This window comes from Abramis brama, assembly GCF_963993115.1.
Source record: "Abramis brama genome assembly, chromosome: 6".
NCBI lineage: Eukaryota > Metazoa > Chordata > Actinopteri > Cypriniformes > Leuciscidae > Abramis > Abramis brama.
The window spans coordinates 34102482-34124839 of NC_139968.1; the positions used below are offsets into that span (position 1 = coordinate 34102482).

The 22358-nt window shown below is 37.1% G+C and overlaps 1 protein-coding gene across 1 annotated transcript; it reads right to left on the minus strand.

The window, feature by feature from the left end:
* Window positions 1-249: 249 nt before the first annotated feature.
* LOC311084337 (CD48 antigen-like) lies at window positions 250-4111 on the minus strand. The gene is made up of 6 exons (XM_084116291.1): window positions 3976-4111; window positions 3193-3522; window positions 2740-3030; window positions 2558-2671; window positions 1719-1786; window positions 250-1126 (listed from the first exon to the last, which is right to left on the minus strand). Exons 1-6 carry the CDS (start codon window positions 4022-4024, stop codon window positions 1073-1075), a joined length of 906 nt encoding a protein of 301 aa, XP_083972417.1. The 5' UTR covers window positions 4025-4111; the 3' UTR covers window positions 250-1072.
* Between the last annotated feature and the right edge of the window lie 18247 nt (window positions 4112-22358).

Here is a 22358-nt window from a genome sequence, read left to right on the forward strand (position 1 = left end):
TTTGTTTTATGGACAGGACCACTGTTATAAAAAAAAAAAAAAAAAAAATCAAGACTAATTGTACTTTTTAGTGTTTAGTTAGTTTCTCGTCCATACTGATGAAAACAAAATAACTTAACAACTATCAAACATACATCATAAATTGTAAGTCATACATTGCATTTATCCTTAAAATTACCCAGACACTGGCAGGAAAATGATATGAGTTTTGTAAAGATATGACCCTGAGAGTGTCACACTGCTTAACTGCAGGATCATTTACATTTACATTTATTCATTTAGCTGACGCTTTTATCCAAAGCGACTTACAATTGCTATACATGTCAGAGGTCGCATGCCTCTGGAGCAACTAGGGGTTAAGTGTCTTGCTCAGGGACACATGGTGTCTCACAGTGGATTCGAACCCAGGTCTCTCACACCAAAGGCATGTGTCTTATCCACTGCGCCATCACCACTGCATGAGTATAGACTATAACAAAATCAACGCACACAAAGTATATGATATTTTTGTTAAACACCAGTGCTGAGTTAAGTATATTTTAGTACAGCAGGTGTTCTGTAGAGCAGAAGTCAATGGTTTCATATGAGCAGGAATGGAAAAAGTCCTTCAACCACAGGCTATACACAGACTATTCACACCTCAGACTGAGACGATCACAAACTGACATCAAACACACACGTCCATCAGCAGAAACACTCACGCACAAGCTGTCCATCCACCCAGCAGATCAAACCACATTTCTGTTCAGATGTGAATACATGAGACCACAGTGTTCATGAGTGTTTTGCATCTGTGTTTTTCATAAGATTACACGCATGGTCCCTTTAAGACTTTAAAAGTCAAACATGAAATGCTCCAATCAATCATATGATTTAATTGGTTAAAAAGGCAAGTTTGTTTTAAGTTTTTAGGAGACCACTTCATTTAATAGTTTAAACTTTGATCCTGCTCTGCGTCTGCTGGGACGTCCTGATACAATATGGTGATCCTCACCAAAAACTCAACCATAGACTCGGACTTGACGCTGGTCACACAGTTCGGTCTTGTACTTATAAAAAGACTGAAGTTTGTTCATCTTCTCATTGTGATTGGTGCATAATCCACATGATCCTCCTCTTCAACTTTCTGTAAAAACACAACACAAGAAATATAGTTTTATATAGTAGTTACTGTATATAGTTTTTCTAATAACATTTATCAGCACTGCATGCAAACTTAAACATCTTGAGGAAATGACATCAAACATCATCTTCTATATCAGTGGATCTCAACCGGTTCTGCTAACATGTTAATCTGACACAATAACTTAAATTTATTAGGTTCAACAAAACATAATTTGTTTAAAATGGCTTGTTCTAGTCTTGTTGTGCAAACCATTAATTGTTTAAATGTTTTCCTCAATGTAATTACAATCCTTTATAGATGAAGTTTAGAGGTCCTGCAGTCTTTCAGTGTTTCCCAGTTGCTTTAAAAATGTATTACATTTCAAATGACTGATTGCTTGCTAAAAATGTAATCTGTGATGTGACCCAAACAACACAATAGGAAAATAACAAAAGTCTTTCTTGCATTGATAATCTTATGGCTTTTATTAAACATCTGATTTGGTGCTGTTGTGTTTGATGGATCATTATACAGTCAAAAACACAATTGCATCTGACTCACTGCTGAAATAATACAGAGAAACACAACATAAATTAATAATACATTTTCTTACCGTTTTCTGTGCGTTTCTTTTGTAGAACACTGGTTCAGCGTAAGTGATCTCGTCTTCACGAGTCTCGACTGTTTCAACAATAATAGATGCATTAAAACAACAAACCTCAATACTAATTACATCTGTTTCTTTACAACATACTGTATGTATTATTATTATTATGGCCATCAGAGTTAAAGCATAAATGCACACATTTCATTAAATGTTTAACACAGCCCTTTTAAAAAAATGACATTAACAAATTTCATTCGACTAAATCGAAATTTGAACTATCACCTTAAAATCAGAGAGACATTTTTTACACATAATTTATAAATCAAACCCAGGCAGGAAATTTAAGTCAAATGCATTCTTTGTTTAGTGAAATTGATGCTCAACAAGTTGAACAAAAGTAATCAATATCATATTTAAACTTTATCACCAGCTGCATCTTTACACGTCACCTTCATTTATATAGCGCTTTCAACAATATAGATTATTTCAAAGCAGCTTTACAGTGATAATAGGAAATGATGTAACATGTACATGGAATAATTATGGAACATGTAAAATTATGTTCATAGAGTGGAGAAAGCTTTTGTATTTTTAATCTTTTGGTGAAATTTGAGAAAAGAAGGATCTGTTGTTGTTTTTTGTGTCTATTTTAAACACTAAGTACACATATTATTTTGGTTTCTTTTCATATAAATAATCTCAAAGGTGTTAACTACAAAATAATGACAATTATTATTTTTAAATTATATTTAGGGTTATCAGTTGACTAAATATTTAGAGTGTATTTTAGGGTGTAAAGTTTTGTTTATTATAAAGTTTGTTTAAAAGCAGTAAATAACACTTGCCTTCCATGTCAATTTTTCTACATTTCCTGCAGATCCAGAAGATCCCGAATCCTGCAACAATCATCAGAGATCCAGCAGAGATCAACACTATCAGAGACACTGACACTGGAGGAACTGAAGGAGAGAGTCATTAGTGTGAGTGAATCTGTATATACACACATATATCATCAGTGCTGTGGTACCTGCACATGTGTGACAGAGTGTGTTGATGTCCAGATGTGTGGTCTGGTTGCTGATGGGATTGTTCAGCACACAGCTGTAGGTGTTTTTATCCTGATATTCCACCTCCAGAGGTAGAGAGAGACTGATGCTGAGATCACACACACTGATGCTGGACAATACACTGATTCCTGCGTACCAGGAGAGAGTCGCATCACACACATTCAACACTGATGAACACACCAATGAACAATTCTGGTGTGATGATGATGATGAAGAACAGTTTCTGCTGATGACAGGAACAGGCAGACGAGCTGAGAAAGATGAGATAAATAAACAGAAATATGGATAAATCTACAGTGTTATTTTTGATTCATTGTGTTGATGAGCAGTGATTGTCTCATCTCTCTTAAACATTTCAATATGTAAATATCTAATAAAACAAGAAGCGCAGGAGGAATTACATCTCGACTCACCATAGACAGAAACACTGAATGTTTTTGATGTCAGTGTCTGTCTAATTATCTCTAGTTGATAAACTCCAGCATGTTCAGTTCTGGTGTTTGTGATGGTCAGAGATCCAGTTTGATCGTCCAGCTTCAGTCTGTCTCTGAATCTCCCATCAGGACCATCATATGTGGAGATCTCATATTTTCGACTGATTTCAGCTATAAAATACTTTTCAGCTCCATATTTCCACAGCATGCGTTCTTCATGTATTTTAGTAACATCAGTGTTTAGCGTGACAGAATCTCCCTCCATCACTGACACTGACTGTATTTCATTTGTTTCGGCAGCAAACACTCCTGATGAACATGAACAGGTTTTCAGATTAATGCTCATGTTGGTTTAGAAAGTCTGAGATCAGTTTGTAACCTTTAACAGTAGCAGAGACTACAAACTAAATGAAAAGTCACATAAATGAACAGGCAGACTCGAGAGAATCAATAATTTCGTCTTTTAATGTGTTTTAAAATGATCTGCTGAAGATAGATCAAATAGAATAAATAAATAGAATAGATCAATTAAATACAGCTTGAAAGTACAAGTTTAAATATGCTATATATTTTCAACACATTTTTAATTACTGAATTGCCATGACTTTTGTAGTTGTTTATGATTACTGCAGAAGTATTTTAAATTATTTAAATTATTTTTTAGACATTTCATGGGAGGATTTGCATTTGTAATCAAAAATCATTGCAGGAGTTTATTACTCTGATATGTGAATAAACAACACACATATGTTTATAACTTACCGATCAGACGGCAGAAGCACAAACAGAACAAAACAAACATGTGAAACATTTGCAGCTGTTCAGTGAAACGCCTGATCTAATAAGACTAACAATGAACGCACAACCGATCTTAACAATCACAAGCTTGTGAATCCTCCCCGACAGAGTCTGACCCTCCTAATGCACACACACACACACACACACACACACACACACACACACACACACACACACACACACACACACACACACACACACACACACACACACACACACACACACACACACACACCAGCTTATGAATCCTCCCCCAACAGAGTCTGACCCTCGTGCACACACACACACACACACACACACACACACACACACACACACACACACACACACACACACACGTATACACATGTAACATATACATGTCATATAAACACTACATTTCATGGTGAAATAGAGAGTAACTCGTGGTTTAAAATTGTTGTATATATTTATTCAGTTCTCTCAGTTATAGCGTATGGGTAAAAAAAGTACAACTTTAAAACCGTTTATGATCTCATTGCTTCTGAGTCAAACTGAAACCTGCTGTGGGTTATTTCTTTCTTCTTCTTTTTGTGTGGTTTGATCAGTTGGGTGGACGGACATCTTATATGTGAGACTGGGCATTCAGTGTGTGTGTGGAGTTTATTTCTGTCCTGCCAGGAACAGCTTTGAACTTTAATCTACAAAAACATGATGATAAACTGTTTCACACAGAAACAGAAAAACAATAGAAACAATGATCATATTTAACACTGCCATTCACAAGTTTAGTCTGTAAAAGTTTTTTTTTAATTCATATATATATACATATATATGTGTGTATATATATATATATACATATATATATATATTGTTACATAACATTATGACCACCATCCTAATATTGTGTTGCTCCCCGTTTTGCTGCCGAAACAGCCCTGACCCGTGGAGGCATGGACTCCACTAGACCCCTGAAGGTTGTTCTCTCAGTCCTTAGCAATATGAGTGTAACTGTAATTTTAAAAAGCTTTTTATTTTATATATCTATATATGAAGAGTTCACATGCAAAAGCCTCTAAGTGCCATCTGAAATTTTCTTCTATAATGAAATTTTTTATCAAGCTTGTATATTTAAGTTCAGTAATTTCACTTAAATGACAATTAATAGGTCATTTTCATTGCTATTTAAGTTAAATTACTGAACTTAAATATATGAGCTTGATAAAAATGATCATTCAAGAAGAAAATTTCAGATGGCACTTAGAGGCTTTCGCATCTGAACTCTTCATATATATATATATATATATATATATATATATATATATATATATATATATATATATATATATAATCCAAATAAGCAATCCTACATGAGACACAAAAACAAGAACAGGCAGGAACAGAACACAGAAGTGGCGTGATATACAACAAGGACTCCATAACACATACTAAAACAGACAGGGTATAAATACACAGGTAAATGACAATTCTAATGGGGAATTGGCTGAGTGTAATAATGAGTGACAAGGGACAGCTGAGTGCAATGAAGAGACAAGGATCATGGGAAATGTAGTTCAAATGTGACAGACACCGTGGGGAAGGAGGACATCTAGTGGTGACCCAGGGAACACAACCCAGACACTGTGACACTTAAGTTGTGGTGGATCTGATTTTTGAAAGGTTAATTCCTGGTTATGCTCTAGTGTAGGCCTTATGCGGAGGTTTAATAAAAGTGTGATCAGTCACGTGACATTCACTGCTGGAGTCACACTACACACGCCAAAGACTAAACGGTAGGCTAAGAACTGCAAGTGAAAAAAGTTTTTATTAAATTTTGGTGGATTTATTATGTGAACCAAACCCATCTGTCACATAATAGCCTTAAGTAACTAAATTAAATGACAAAATGTGTAGTTAATGTATTTTGCCTTGGATAACAGCACTGCTATAACACTGACCATCTGCATGATGCCATAAATAATACAACAGCGAGTCAGACATTGAATTTATTCTTAAAATGAGACTGACAGACAAAAACAGGATATAATCTTTATAAAAATAGTGTGCTATATATGAATCTTTGGCTCCTCTTGCTGGTAATAACTATTGAAACTACAGTAACACAAGCATATCAAAGCATGAGTATAAGGTCATGAATATGTGGATTCCCTTGAATATCAATAGGCCTAATAATTTCATATTTCACAGAAATATCACAGTTTGATTTCAGATCATCTTTTAAGGTTTCCAGGGCTCTCTTTCACTTATTTTGAGTATTTTGAGTCAAACATGAAAATGCTCCAGAGGGCCATACAATTTACATAACAAGTCCTTGTGTTACAATGCAAAGTCTCCTGAAGTTTTAGGAGATCATTTCATCAATCTCTGAATATCTCACTTCAAACCCGTCAGAATGATCCGGCTGTTTGTCCGCTGGGATTTTCTGATTATTCTCAAAGGAAAACTAGAGGGAAAGACTCAATCCTGCTGAAAATGAATCATCTTCTCATGGTGACAGACACATACTCCACAATACTCTCCTCTTCAGCTCTCTGTGAAACACATCACACAAGATATAATAAGATATTTTAAATGAATAATAATAATAAAAATAATAATTATTACGCTATGTCAATGTTTTTTTCTTTAAATGTAAATATTGAAATGTAGTAATATTATCATGAACTGCACAGATCTGCATTTCCCAAAAGCATTGTAAGCCTAATGTAAGCCTATCATATTACCAATGGTTTCTATGATAAACTTACTCTTAAAATGTTTTTGGGAAACGCAGCGCAGGCCTAACTGTGTTACATTATAACCGTAACACAAGCTGAATGAGAAAATTGACAATTTTGTAAATGCCTAAATAGCAAACACAAGTGTGACCAATATTATATTAATATAACCTGAAGTGAAGATTTTTATGAATTAATTTGTGTCTGAATACAGAAGAGTTTGAGTTTCTTCCTCCCTTTAAAAGTTAGTGGGTTTTTTTTGTTCTTTCTTTTGCACAATTATACAGTTGTATTTTTATTCATTTTTTTTCCTGCTGTCTGCAGCACTTTTAGAACATTTTATTTTTTTATTATAATAATAAAATATCCTCCAATCTTTTAGTGTTTCTCAGTTGCTTTAAAATGTAAAAATGTCAAATTAGAGTACAAATGACTAATTATTTGCAATAAATTACATATAATGTAATCAATCACAATATGAAAATAACATAATCTGACTTCTTTAATTTACCTCTGTGTTTCATCAAAGCCACAAGACAATAAATCAACTATAGATGACTTTTTAATAAACTAAAAAAGAGTTTATCAACTATAGATGACTTAATAAATCAACTATAGATGACTTTTTAATAATAAAATTATTATTTTGTATAATATTATTAATAGTCAAGTCAAGTCATCTTCATTTATATAGCGCTTTTAACAATGTAGATTGTTTCAAAGCAGCTTTACAGAGATAAGCGTATAATTTAAGGTAACAGAGATTGTTTTGGCTTTATAGCGGTTCTTTAATAAAGTTATTTTTTCAGCTAAAGTTAGTTTTGATTGATTTGCTTCCGTCGCAACGATCATTTGTTATTAAATTAGGGGCCGCTAAGACGACACAATTCCCTCTACACAGACTTTAAACGCGAACCTGTGATTAACGCTGATGGGGTTCACATGCGCATTTAGAATTGGTTCTATAGTTATGTGCGTTTAAATATATGTGCGCAGGTTTGGAATTCCCTACAAACCAAGCCTAAACAAAATACTGGGTTTTCCTTATAAATTTTGATAGAGAATTTTATTTTATTTTAAATAGTAATTATTTTATTATTAATAGTAAAATAGCTTCTTTTGGAACTACATTAAAATATCTGTTGCGTGATGATGATTACAGAAACACAATCACACACTGATCTCCATCTGACTCACTGCTGAAATTATACAAACACACACAACAGAAACTAATGATAAATGATCTTACCGATGTTTGTGTGTTTCTTTCATAGAACGATGGATGAAGTAACATAACAACAGAAGTTTTCTCATCTTCACGAATCTGAACTGTTTGAACAACAGGAAGAGAATAAAAACTACAAAACTCAAAATATTTTTTTACAATGTGTTTTTAGGGCTGTCTATAATAATACTATAGTAAAAGTACTATATTATAATATATTACTATTATAATAATATAATAATAGTACTATAATAATAATAATAATTAGTACTGTTATTTGTTATAAGGCTTGTTAAAAGCAGTAGGAAGCACTTGCCTTCTCGATAAGTTTTTCTGTGTTTTCTACAGATCCAGAAGATCCAAAATCCTGCAACAATCATCAGAGATCAACACTATCAGAGACACTGAGACTGGAGGAGGAGAAGAAGAGAGTCATTATTGTGAGTGAATCTGTATATAATCACATATATCATCAGTGCTGTGGTACCTGCACATGTGTGACAGAGTGTGTTGATGTCCAGATGTGTGGTCTGGTTGCTGATGGGATTGTTCAGCACACAGCTGTAGGTGTTTTTATCCTGATATTCCACCTCCAGAGGTAGAGAGAGACTGATGCTGAGATCACACACACTGATGCTGGACAATACACTGATTCCTTTGTACCAGGAGAGAGTCGCATCACACACATTCAACACTGATGAACACACCGATGAACAATTCTGGTGTGATGATGATGAAGAACAGTTTCTGCTGATGACAGGAACAGGCAGACGAGCTGGAAAACATCAGAGAATAGAAAAAAATATATCTATTTTAGTTATTGTAAATTTTGTGTTGAGTTGGTGTTTAGTGTGTTAACGGTCACTGAATTTGTCTTTCAGTCCTAACTATAAAATTAACATGTAAACGTTTGGACAAATTATCTCTGCTCACCATAGACAGAAACATTGAATGTTTTTGATGCTTTTCCAGCTCTCATTATCAGTAGTTTATAAACTCCAGTATGTTCAGTTGTGGTGTTTGTGATGGTCAGAGATCCAGTTTGATCGTCCAGCTTCAGTCTGTCTCTGAATCTCCCATCAGGAACATCATCATATGTGGAGAAGATTTGCTTCTTTTTTTAATTTTAGCTATCAGAGAGTTTTCAGCTCCAAATGTCCACCGTATATCTTCGTCTTCATGTATTTCAGTATCATCAGTGTTTAGAGTGACAGAATCTCCCTCCATCACTGACACTGAATCACCAAACACACCTGGAGAACAAACAGATTTACACAGATTAAGGTTTCTGATGGTTTACAAAGCCTGAAATATCAACAGTCTTTATATGTGCTACTGTAAACCTCTAACCGCTACCGTTAAAGAGAGATTTTCTGAATCAAGCAGACAGAGAAAACATTGCAGTAGTGCTTATGAATTGCTTATAAATTAATATAAATATGTTAAAAAATACAAATATTTACAGTATCAATTAATGGACTAATACAGCAGCATCATTTATGGAAAAAAAGGAGATGATTAGCCTGGTCAACCAGACTCTCGTACATTGAGTACATAAATCATACTGAAGGAAAATTAAAATTGAGCGGAAGTATGTAGGAGGGCGAAGCCAGGCTAGAGATAATAGCTTAATGCTACTATTCTTATGCAAGACTTATTATTATTATTATTATTATTATTATTCATACTTGTACATACTTGTATTTATACTTGTACAGTACAGATGTGCCATAAATATTAAACAAGCAAAAGATCCAACAAGCCGCAATACATTGGATTGTCATACTAAATATTACAGGCTATTTAATATAGTAAAAAACATAAATGCATTAATTACAGATATGAACTCAAAGCAGACAGGTTTCCAAAAACAACAAAAACTTTTTCCATCATATACGATTTCATAAAGTAGTTTACTTTTAAGATGAACTTTTTAACGGAATTCAGTATCAATGTATAAAGTTACATATTTGTTAAAAACAAATACATGATAATTATTATGATTGAATGTGCAAGTTTTTTTGTGGATATATACACTTCTGTTGTGAATCCATTCAAAATGTATTTGAAGATTAAGAAAACAGAGATTTACAGAAATATATGTACATTCACTGTAGAGATGAATTTCCCTCTTCAGACATTTCCCAATATTCGTGATTCGTCTGGTACATAACAGCAGATGAAAATAATTTCATTTGAACAGTAGAGCAGTTTTATTACTCTAATATGGAAAAAGAAAAATTAAGCCATAAAATGTTTTTATAACTTACAGATTAGACTCAAGCAGCACAAACAGAACAAAACTAACATGTGAAACATTTTCTTCAGTTGTTCAGTGTCTGATCTGCTAAACATACAGCAGAAGTGTTGATGTGGTGTGTGAATCCTCCCACGACACAGTTTGACCCTCTTAGTTTCACAACCCTGCATTTGCATGATGTACTATTATAGTTCATCTCAACTTTAACTATTTTTAATTGTTAATATATTCCTTATTTTTGTCATTTAAGCTTCCAAATGGTACCTTATTTAGGGGGTGCATATTAGTATTGTAAATGTATGTACATAAAGTGTACATGTTTGTCATATATTCACGAGGCAAAACCATATGCTATCAAACATGCTTTACTGGTGTTCAGGTCACAGGCAGATTACATCATATCAACAACACGTGCAAATCACATCACGTGACTTAAATACCCTCTCCCCAAACATCAGGAACCAATGAATGCACATCATAAATTACACATTATCCCAATACACCACATTACCTCCCCCATTAAAACCAATACACCACATTTTATCAGTTCAAAAACACCACATTAGTTCAAATTCTCAATTTCTAAAACGCTGTGGCAATTTAATAGTCCGTTTAGAACGACGCAGACCCACTGGACATGGAACCAGAGGTTCTGTTGGTTCGAAAGGTATCTCACAGTCAAATGTACCTACTGACGTTCCAGCAAATCCAGAATCTTGATCATTAAGTTCAGCATATTGAGCTTGATCATTGGGGTCAGCATATTGAGCTTGATCATTGGGGTCAGCATATTGAGCAGTCTCCTTCTCATTCTGTGGCATTGGAATCTCTGAGGACGAAGTGTGTGGTCTCAGTTGGTCACCATGCCGTCTGTACACAGTATCCGATATCGGATCACGTACCTTGTACGAAACAGGTCCTGTCTGTTGTATAATCACTCCAGATAGCCACTTCGGATCTCCTCCCACTGTACTTCGCAAGAAAACAGAATCATCCACAGCAAAGGATCTCTCTCTTGCCCGATAATCATGTTGATTTTTCTGCAAATACTGTTTCCTGCGAACAGTTTCATGAATGTTTGGTTTCAGGAAGTCCAACCTGGTGCGAATGTGTCTCTTTAAAAATAAATCAGAAGGTGACTGACCTGTGGTACAATTAGGCGTTGTGCGATATCGCAATAAAAATAAAGATAGTCTATCATCAATGCACATTTGTTCATTAGACAATTTCTTCATACCCATCTTAAACGTCTGGACATATCTTTCTGCCAATCCATTGGTTGCTGGGTGTTTTGGTGCACTCCTGCTATGCATAATACCATTCTGCTTCACAAATCTTTGGAATTCCTCAGAAGTAAAAGTAGTTGCATTGTCAGTCACTATTTGTTCAGGTAATCCATATGCAGCAAACAATCTCTTCAATCTGGTAATTGTAGCTTGAGAAGTAATCTGTGGCATACGGAAAACTTCTAACCACTTAGAATGAGCATCAACAATGATCATAAACATGTTGTTCAGGAAAGGACCAGCAAAATCAACATGCAACCTTTTCCAACACTCACCCGGGAATTCCCATGGATGAAGAGGGACGTGACTTGGCATTCTTTGTTCTTGTTGACAGATTTGACACTCTTTGCAAACTCCTTCTATATCCGTATCAATTTTTGGCCACCACACATATTTACGAGTCAGAGCTTTCATTTTAACAATGCCAGGGTGTCCTGAGTGAATTTCATGTAACACTGGTTTTCGAAATTTGAATGGTACAATCACTCGTGTTCCCCATAACAGACATCCCTGTTCCACTGATAGTTCATCTCTTTTTGCATAGAATACTTTCAAAGCATCTGACACTTCAATTGGCCAACCTTCCATGACATAACGGAAAACTTTAGAAAGTTCTTGATCTGTTCTTGTCATTCTGGCAATCTGTGCTGCATTTAGAGGGGCTTCTTGAAGATGGTTTGTCAAAAGAGTGTTGATATTTGCTGAAATGGCTTCTGTTCCTACATCCGTAATTTCAGGTAATGGAATTCGTGACAAGCCATCTGCATTTCCATGACTTTCTGCCTTGCGATACATAATATGATAATCATATGCCGACAAAATTATAGCCCACCGCTGAATGCAAGCGGCAGCCATCATTGGGAAATGCTTATGTTCACCAAACAGAGTCACTAATGGTCTATGATCAGTCATCAAATTAAAGGATCTTCCCCAAAGATATTGATGGAATTTTTTAACTCCATAAATCACACTCAATGCTTCCTTCTCAATCTGTGAATATTTCTTTTCAGCAGGTGACAAAGTACGTGAAGCATATGCAATGGGATGTTCCTCACCATTCGGCATGATGTGCTGAATCACTGCCCCAATTCCATAAGCCGAGGCATCACATGCTAAAGTCAAAGGCAGTTGTGGATCATAATGTACTAACACTTTGTCACTGGTGAGCAGTTCTTTACACCTGTTGAAAGCACCTTGTTCTTTTTTTTCCCAGCACCAAGCCACTTGTTCTTTCAACAGTCTATACAATGGTGCCAACACCGTGCTCTGATGTGGTACAAAACGTCCATAATAATTTACCAGGCCTAAAAAAGCTCGCAGTTCCTTCACATTTGAAGGTGCTGGTGCATCTTGAATAGCTCTCACCTTGTCTTTCGTTGGATACACTCCTTTTTCATCGATCACATGGCCCAGGTATTCAATTCGTGTTTGTCCCCACTCACACTTACATTCCTTCACTCTTAAGCCTGAGTCTTGAAGACGCTGTAAGACTTTGCAAAGGTTTGTTAGATGTTCCTGCTCATCTTGACCTGTGATCAACAAATCATCCAAATACACAATCACTTTCAGATCTTTCATCAAATTTTCCATAATCCGTTGAAAAATGGAAGGGGCCGAACTGATGCCAAAAGCAAGACGATTATACACATATAATCCCTTGTGGGTGTTGATTGTCGTATACTTCTTAGAATCATTATCCAGTAAGACCTGTTGATATGCCTGTGCCAAGTCAATCTTGGAAAACAACTTCCCTCCACTCAAAGTGGCTAAAACTTCCTCAATCCGTGGCAAGGGATACACTTCAGTATGGGCAGCTTGATTAACAGTGACTTTGTAGTCTCCGCATAAGCGAATTGTGGAATCTTTTTTTATAACAGGAACAACTGGAGCAGCCCACTCACTGTATTTTACTGGAGATATAACATTGGCTTTTTCAAGTCTTTCAATTTCCTTCTCCACACGTTCTTTCATAGCAAAAGGAAGAGGACGACTTTTAAAAAACTTGGGTGGAACATCTGATTTCACTGAAATAGTAGCTTTAATGTCCTTTAGAGTGCCCAGCTCATCCTTAAAGACTTCACTATACTTGTCCAGCACTTCCTGAATAGACCCAGGCTGCTTAGCTTGACTCACAAATCGAATTATTTTCCAATTCAATTTTACTTTCTGGAGCCAGTTCCTACCACACAGGTTTGGACCATTCCCTTTTACTACAATTAGTGGTAATTCATTCACTTGATCCTCATATTGTACAGTCGTTGTGAATTGACCCAATACTGGAATGCATTCACCGGTGTAGGTCTTTAACTTTACTCTAGCTCCCTCCAGTGGAACATGGGCAAATGATTGTTTATACACTTGTTGTGAAATGATGCTTACAGCCGCTCCTGTATCAATTTCCATCAATAAATCCTGCTGATTCACAGTAAAATTCACTCGGAAAGGCTGTTTCTCAGTATCACTTAACATGGAAAACATTTCCAGCTCGGGCTCTTCAGCATACATATAAGCTGTTACTTTATGCTTGTTATGTTGTTCAGCAGATTTACTGTTGAGATGTGACTTCACTTTAACTTTACAAGCTCTCTTTATATGCCCAATCTTCCCACAATTGTGACATTTAGAATTTTTAAAATAACATTCCTGAGCATTATGGTTTTTGCCTTTACAACGATAGCATAATTGTCTCTGGTTATAAACAGTCTTTTCAGTTACCTTATGCACGTTTGCCGCTAAATCCTCTGTTCTCCTCAGTTGTTGCGTATCTCGAGCTGCGGTTTCCATGCTGAGGGCAATTTCAAATGCCCGGGCAAAAGTGAGTGTGTCTTCCGAAAGCAATCTTCGTTGACATGCTTCACTTTGGATTCCGCTAACAAAACGATCACGTAGAGACTCATCCAAACTTGCACCAAAGTCACACTTAGATGCACATTGTTTCAGTTCAGCAACATACTGGGACACAGTTTCATGGGGCTTTTGAACACAGCGCTGAAATCGGAAGCGTTCAGCTATTATCAACGGCTTTGGTTCAAAATGGGCCTTAAGAATATCCACAATTTCTTCAAACGTTTTATCCTTTGGCTTTGCAGGCTGAACCAGATTCCGTAGTAATCCATATGTGGACGCTCCCACAGCACTAAGCAAAGTCGCTACTTGCTTCGTATCATCCACGTCATTTGCCATCATGAACAATTCTGCTCGTTCAATATACGCAGACCAGGACTCATTTTCTGGTTTATACTCATCTAATCTTCCGATTTGCGCCATGTCCTCTCACATTCTTTATCCTCGTCGCCAATTTATGTCATATATTCACGAGGCAAAACCATATGCTATCAAACATGCTTTACTGGTGTTCAGGTCACAGGCAGATTACATCATATCAACAACACGTGCAAATCACATCACGTGACTTAAATACCCTCTCCCCAAACATCAGGAACCAATGAATGCACATCATAAATTACACATTATCCCAATACACCACAATGTTACTCCCGAAATGGCACATATTAGGCGCTTTAGGACCGGGTAGTTCTAGAAACTAGCCACTAGGGTGGTTCCCCGAGAACTAAATGTTTCCAAAGCTAGGGCCATTTTCCTGGTTGCAACGCCATTAGGAACTCTGAAGTGACGTAAGCCGCACTTATTGTTGTGACTTTTATTTTGACAGCGCTGAGAACACCAGATAAATACAGCCGGATAACACAGCACTCATATTCTCCGTTTTTAGTTTACAATCTGTTTAACAGCCCTGTCTAATACGTTATTAGATAGAACTGTTATACAAAGAAAGTAGACAGTATATGAAAAAGTCTTAGCATTTGCTGTGTGGTTGATATCCAGTGTCACTTTCGTTTGGTCCCCTAAAAGTTGCGTTGGATTTCCTCCTTAGTTATAAGGTTGAGAGGTCGTGTAAGTAACAAGGTTATTTCAGTTGTTATTTTCACTCAAAATCCTCCTTTTTCTGTTGAATTTAAATGTAATCTTGTTTCTTTTATATAATTGTATGGAATATTTTGTTTTCTGAGTTGAGATGTATATGATTTCCAAGATTTGTTGCACATTTGTTGAAGTGCACTGTTGCTTTAAGAGTACAATGTTCTGGCGCGCGCTCCGCTCGGCTTGCTCAGTTCACTTTCTGCTGAGCCGAGAGGAGGTTATCTCGTGGCTCGACAAGCCATCAAATAGTATTGCTGATATTTGATATGTTTTTGCATCTAATTTGTTTCTTGATTTGTTAAACATACTTTGCAATGTGGGATTATACAAATGTATATTTGTGACTATTGAAGATAGTATTAGCGTGGCTTATTTACTCCATTTGCCAACAGATGCTAAGCTATTAGCTGAAGAGAGCCACGTAATACATGTTACAACATTTCTCATTTGTGCAGAAAATAAAGACCGTGCTAACCAGCAAGAGGGTTGAAGCTTCTTTATTGAGTCCATCAACACAACGCAGAGTGGAGTCCCATCACGTGGGACTCGTTACAGTCGCAAGGTCGATTTATTACTGTTTTCCATGTTCATAGAGTTAGTGTTGTAAATATATAGGCTACAAACTGTGGCTGCATCTGAAAACCTAGACAGTGACTTGTTGCCTCCCTGCCCTGTCTATGACTATGACTTAACAGACAGCGTTTACGCATAAAGATACCTCACAAAACTGATTTCAGACAGACTTCTGAGGCAGCGTAACGATTTAATGATTGATGACAAAATAGAGAGAGCTTTGGTGACAACAAATTGAATATTTTGATTACTACAATACGAACTTCTCACTAGAAATGTCATCAAAAGAGGGAAAAAGTTGGTCAAAATGTGCACTTTACACACAAACTGACCTCCGACCTCAAATTTCAAACGCCATCTTTATTTAACTGTCACAGAAAGGAATACACAGGATTGTGGGAAATCAAAGGCAGTGAAGGATACATCTATGCTGCCTTCAAAAATCAATCAGATGAAGGTCTCCTGATGGATGTGACATGATCATTGGATTCGGGCCTTGTTACCTTCCTACCTCTGTATCCTGTCTGTAATTTTTCAAATTTTGGATGCAGCCTGTGTGTTTGCACCAAGTGATCTTGGTGATCTTGCTGTCTCTCTCCTGAATCCAACACAGAAGTGACTTAACCCTCATATGACCTTAGTTTCCTGTTTACACTCAGTGCATTTGGGGTCTATATGACCCCAAAGATGCACAGAGCTTTTGTACAAGAAATATACATTTTAATAATACAAATTATATATCATTTTTTTCGTTTACTTCTCATCTATATTTTTATGCTGTGTTTTGGGGGATATGAAGTACTTTTTTATCTATTTACTGCAAAATTCCTGAACTACACCATTAGCATACGATACGTATGAAATATAACATTTTTATGAAAAAAACACATTTATGATGATCAAATTTAAATATGAGTGGTTTCTGGATATTGATCTAGGTGTTAGATGCAGAATTCTGCCATCTGGTGGTTAGATGTGTTTTTGTAGTTAATATAGTTTTAGCCACAAAGTGTAATTACCATATACTTCCAGCAGAGGTCCCATAGAGATCCATTCATTTTTCTGGATGCGACTTATTGCTCTTATAACAGCTTTTTTTTATGAATTATATATTTAAACATTTTAAAATACATTAAATCAGTATTTTGTCAAAGTTTAGAAATTTGTTTTTGTTATTTGAGGTCTTTTGAAATGTCTTGTTATTGCAATAATGCTATATAAATGTGCAATAATGTCACATAAGTTGCCACTAAAATAAACTACTTGATTGCAATTGCATATTATTCCAATAATCGAAATGTATAAAATAATTAACTTTAGAATAAGAAATTAATTTTTAAAAAGTAAAAAAAAACAAAAAAAACAGCTATAGGCAGATAGGAATAGGAGTGAAGAGTAAACACACTGGCCCTCATTTATCAATCTTGCGTAGAAACGGGCGTATATATTGGCGTAAGATTATGCTTACACTCCTCTCATCGCCTGATTTATGAAGCTGTGCGTACCTTTGAAATTCTGGTGTACGCAATACCTGCCCTTGATAAATGCCGCGGCTGAAATCGATCGTCATTAGAATAACACGCCCCTATATATTCAAGTTTCCGCTCCCCCCACGCCCTCATTTTACGCCATGGACACACGGAAGACGGCAAATTAAAGAGAAACTTCTTTGAGAAAGAGAAAGCGAAACCAGGGAAGTGGAAAGAAACAAAATTGATTTCTAGATTTTTATTATTAATGACGCTTATTTAGAAGAAGAATGTCGTTATTATTATTTGTATTATTATTATTATTATTATTATTATTATTATTTAAAAGAAGAAGAATGGCATTTTTATTATTTTGTCAGTCTGAATTATTTTTTTGGTCATTGAAAGCCTTTCATTACTAAACCCAGTCCGTGCGCACCTGCCGGGCCTAACCCTGGCCTAACCATCGTTTCAAAGAATAGTACAACGGCGAGCGCGTCGAGTATAAACGCCTCGTCCGTTTGGGGAGGTGCGCGCGCAGTCTGCGGAGACTCGCGCTGCGGAGCCAGGCGAAAGTATAAACAAGGCTTGAAACGTCAGGTAAAGCGCACAGGCTCGCAACTTAAGGAATACATATGCCTACAATTAAAATGCTTTGGTAAAGTCACACAAATTAAACATTGAAGTCCATGTTGCACAAAAATAAACACTGAAGTTTATAATAACTATGTTGTTGTTTTTACAGTGGGTCATATTATATTATATCTTTTAGTTTGTCAGTGCGTTTTGTGGTGTTAGGAATTGTTTTTTTTGCGCATTCCCGCACTCAAAACGTGCGTACACCACCTCCTGAGCTGGCGTAGGATTTGAGCGTGCCGTACGCCAACGTCCATATTGATAAATCTCAAAGTCAACGTGGTTTTGGGTGTACGAAAGGTGTACGCTGGAAATTTGGTGTACGCACTTTTGATAAATGAGGGCCACTGTGTGTCTGTGTGTGTTTGTGTGCATGCACGTGCATGTGTGTGTGTGTAATCATGCTCATTCCACTTTTTTTTTTTTTCTCTAGTACCAGGCCTTCATTTATGTGTGAACATTTTTAGATTCATGCTGGAATTATTGATTTTATTTACCAATTTCACTAAAAATGCTCTCTTTTGCAGTCACACTTGTTTGTTTGTGTTTGTCTCTCTGTGTATGTGATCTGTGTGTAGTCATGTTCTTTCCACGTTGCATTTGTGCTCTCATACCATACCTTCATTTATGTGTGAAATTTTTTGGATTTATGCAGAAATTATTGATTTTATTTCCCAATTTCTATAAAAATGCTCTCTATTGCAGTCACACCTCTCTCTGTCTGTGTGTGTATTTGTGTCTCTGTGTGTGTGGGCGCATATGTGTGTGTGATAATGTTCATTCCACATTGCATTAGTGCTCTAGTACCAGGCCTTCATTTATGTGTGAGAATTTTCATATTTATGCTGGAATTATTGATTTTATTTGTCAATTTCTATAAAAATGCTTTCTATTGGAGTCACACCTGTGTGTGTGTTTGTGTGTGCGAGCATGTGTGTGTGCAAGTGATCATGTTCGTTCCACATTGCATTTGTGCTCGAGTACCAGGACTTCAATGTGGTATTGAAATTTTCAGATTTATTCTGGATTTATAGATTTTTTTTGACAAATGAAAAATAAAAAAAACATTTTTTTTCGATTTTCCCATTCATTTCAATGTGGGGTCATATTGACCCCAAAGGTCATGAGTGTGACTTTTTTTTTTACACACCTTTAGAACAACCGAATCAAGCCCAGTTTTTTTGTGTGTGTATAGATAGGTAATGTAGAAAAAGTCACCAAATTTTACTCCACTGAGATGAAGGGAACCATTTTTTTAATGAAAGAAAAGTCGCTTGGGGTCCTCGCTTGGACCCCAAAGGACAAATGAGGGTTAAACTGCAATTCTTTGTCTGGCCACTAGGGACAGGCTCCAAAAGAGAGCCATGTTAAAATTTCCAACTTTTTGCCAGAAAATTTCAGTTTAAAATTCTGAACAGACACTAAATACTGTACAACGTTAGTAGATTTCACAATATTCATGATTCATTTCACACATAACAGTTGATGAAAATAATCTCATTTGAACAGATACTGTCAGGAAAAAAGTTACAAAAGCTGTGACTGGAGCGAGACCCTTTCACTTATTAATCTTAAAGGTACATATTAGTATATTAAAGGTACTAGTACTTAAATTATTATGTTACTTTTGAAAGTGTGTCGCCTCAGTGACAGCTTTTGTACCTTTATTTTAGAGTGTGTAGCAGCTACTGTATCATAAATGTTTTTATAACTTACCAATCAAACGGCACCAGCACAGACAGAACAAAACGCATGTGAAAAACGTGTGAAACATTTTCTTCAGTAGTTCAGTGTCTGATGAAACTATCCACTGAAAACACTCAGTCTATATGTGAATCCTCCCACGACACAGTTTGGCCCTCCTAGTTTCACTCGCTGCATTTGCACATGACATAATGTTATAGTTCATCTGGCCTTATCAAGACTTAAACTGTTAATGGGTGAGATATTCTTTATTTTTATCATTTAACATACTTTTTGAAAAGTAGTTGTAACTGTGTTAAAGTTGATTAAAGCAACGTTGGGCAGGTTAAGGCTTCTGAGCACAGCGAGGTGGAGGAGTGATACACACCAGCTAAAGGGAAGGAGGAAGCGGTGTGCACGAAGGCAGAAGAGGGGTAAGCGGGCTGGTCTGATAGCCAGGCTTAAGGCTAATAACAAACAAGCAAACATCCGCTCGCTTGACAACAAGATGGACTTAATGAGACTCAGACTAAGCAGCTATAAGGAAATGAGAAACTGTTGTGTACTTCTGTTAACGGAGACTTGGCTATGTAACAACATCACAGACTCAGTTTACCATATTGACGGGTTACTCCTGTAACAGCAATTTTCAGAGGTTAATGAAAATCAGCATCAAAAGGTGTAAGAAACTTTCAAGAGGCAAACTTGTTTTAAAGAGAAAAGTTTTATTCTTTGAGGATTCTTTTCACAAACTGCAGCTACCCAGTTTCGAAACAGAATGCCTGGTAACATCAATAAAACATAGACATTTTATACAGGTTTCTGGCATCTTGACCACTCCCTTTATGGTTCCAGTAGTTTTCCTTAAAGATTCCCCATATCTCCAACGGGTTTGGACTGGTTTCTACCCCCCCCACCCCCCTTCACTTTTTTACTAAACGACACCCTGTATTCCTGAATAAAACTATTTTCTCGTGTCCAGGTGCCCACTATCTTCCTGGCCCATCTGGTTTATTACGCCTGCTCTTTTCCTGTCCCCCTTCAGCTGTTAGAAACCCTCACACTCCAATCGAAACCATCTCTCGGGGAATATTCGCGGAGGAGGACTCTGTTTACATAAACAAAGACTGGTGTACAAACTTCTCTCAGGTAAGCAGCCACTGTTCTAAAGCGGTGGAATACTTGACATTGAAATGCCAACCATACTACTTGCCTTGGGAGTTCACAGTTGTTTATTGTGGCTGTTTACATCTCCCCGAGTGCTATTGCTAGCATGGCTCTCTGGGAACTTCATGACCATATCTATGCGTTACAGAACAAACATCCAGAGGCTTTCTTTGTGGTAGCAGATGATTTTAACCATGTTAATTTGACGGATATTCTGCCCCGGTTCCACCAGCACGTCTCCATAGCAACCCGGGGAAACAACATGCTGGACCGTGTGTATACTAACAGACGGGAAGCACCTGGGCTTCTCTGACCACATTTCCATCCTGCTGGATCTTGCTCATCATCCTTTGCTGAAAGACACCAAGCCATCACGGTGTTGCCAAGTGGAGCTGACTTGATGCTCCAGGACTGCTTTGAGCGCACCAACTGTCAGATCTTCAGAGAAGCACCAACCAGCGTTGTTGGGGTGGACCTGGAGGAATATGCATCATCTGTTTGTGGCTACATCAGTAAATGTATTGATGATGTCACTACTAACAGGAAGATCACCATCTGTCCAAATCAGAAACCCTGGTCTGATGGAGAGGTGCGGTGTCTTCTGAAGGCGCGGGACTTAGCCATTAGGACAGGAGATGCACTATCACTGAGAATGGCGAGGAGGGAATTAGAGGTCGGGATCAAGAGGGCAAAGGTTAAGTATGCACACAAAATACAGGGTCACTTTTCCACCAATGACCCCCGGAGCATGTGGAAGGGCATCAAGAGCATCACTGATTACAGCAAGAGAGATGCTGTTTGCCCTCAGGATCCATCACTTCTCGATGCCCTGAATACATTTTATGCCCGCTTTGAGACATCTAATCCCTCTATCTTCTCTGGACTCACACTCCATCCAGGTGAACTGCCTTTCAGTGTGTCCCCTGAGGATGTGAGGAGGACATAGCTGAGTATTAACACATGCAAAGCAGCAGGTCCGGATAATATCCCCGGCAGGGCTCTGAAAGACTGTGCTCATGAACTGGATGGGGTGCTGACTGACATCTTTAACACCTCTCTCTCCCAGGCTGTGGCGCCAGTGTGTTTCAAGACATCTACTATCATCCCCGTACTCAAAAGCTCGGCCGTGACATGCATGAATAACTACTGTCCAGTGGCTTTCACTCCGATAATTATGAAATGCTTTGAAAGGCTGGTTATGACCCACATGAAGGATACCATCGACATTAATGTGGACCCCCATCAGTGTGCTTGCAGGGAGAACAGGTCTGCATCAGATGCAGTTTCATCAGTCATCCACTCTTCTCTCACTCATGAGCAGGGACTCCTATGTCAGGCTGCTCTTCCTGGACTTCAGTTCGGCCTTTAAAGGTGAACTAAGTAACTGTTTTACCTTACCCGAACAGCTTC

Excerpts from the sequence above, each read along its gene's own strand:
- LOC311084337 (XM_084116291.1), bottom strand. The coding sequence starts at position 4,024 with ATGTTTCACATGTTTGTTTTGTTCTGTTTGTGCTTCTGCCGTCTGATC. Across the intron at positions 3,031-3,192 it reads ATTCAGTGTTTCTGTCTATG|CTCGTCTGCCTGTTCCTGTC; the intron begins GTGAGTCGAGAT and ends CATCTTTCTCAG. Across the intron at positions 1,787-2,557 it reads TAGAAAAATTGACATGGAAG|TCGAGACTCGTGAAGACGAG; the intron begins GCAAGTGTTATT and ends TTGTTGAAACAG.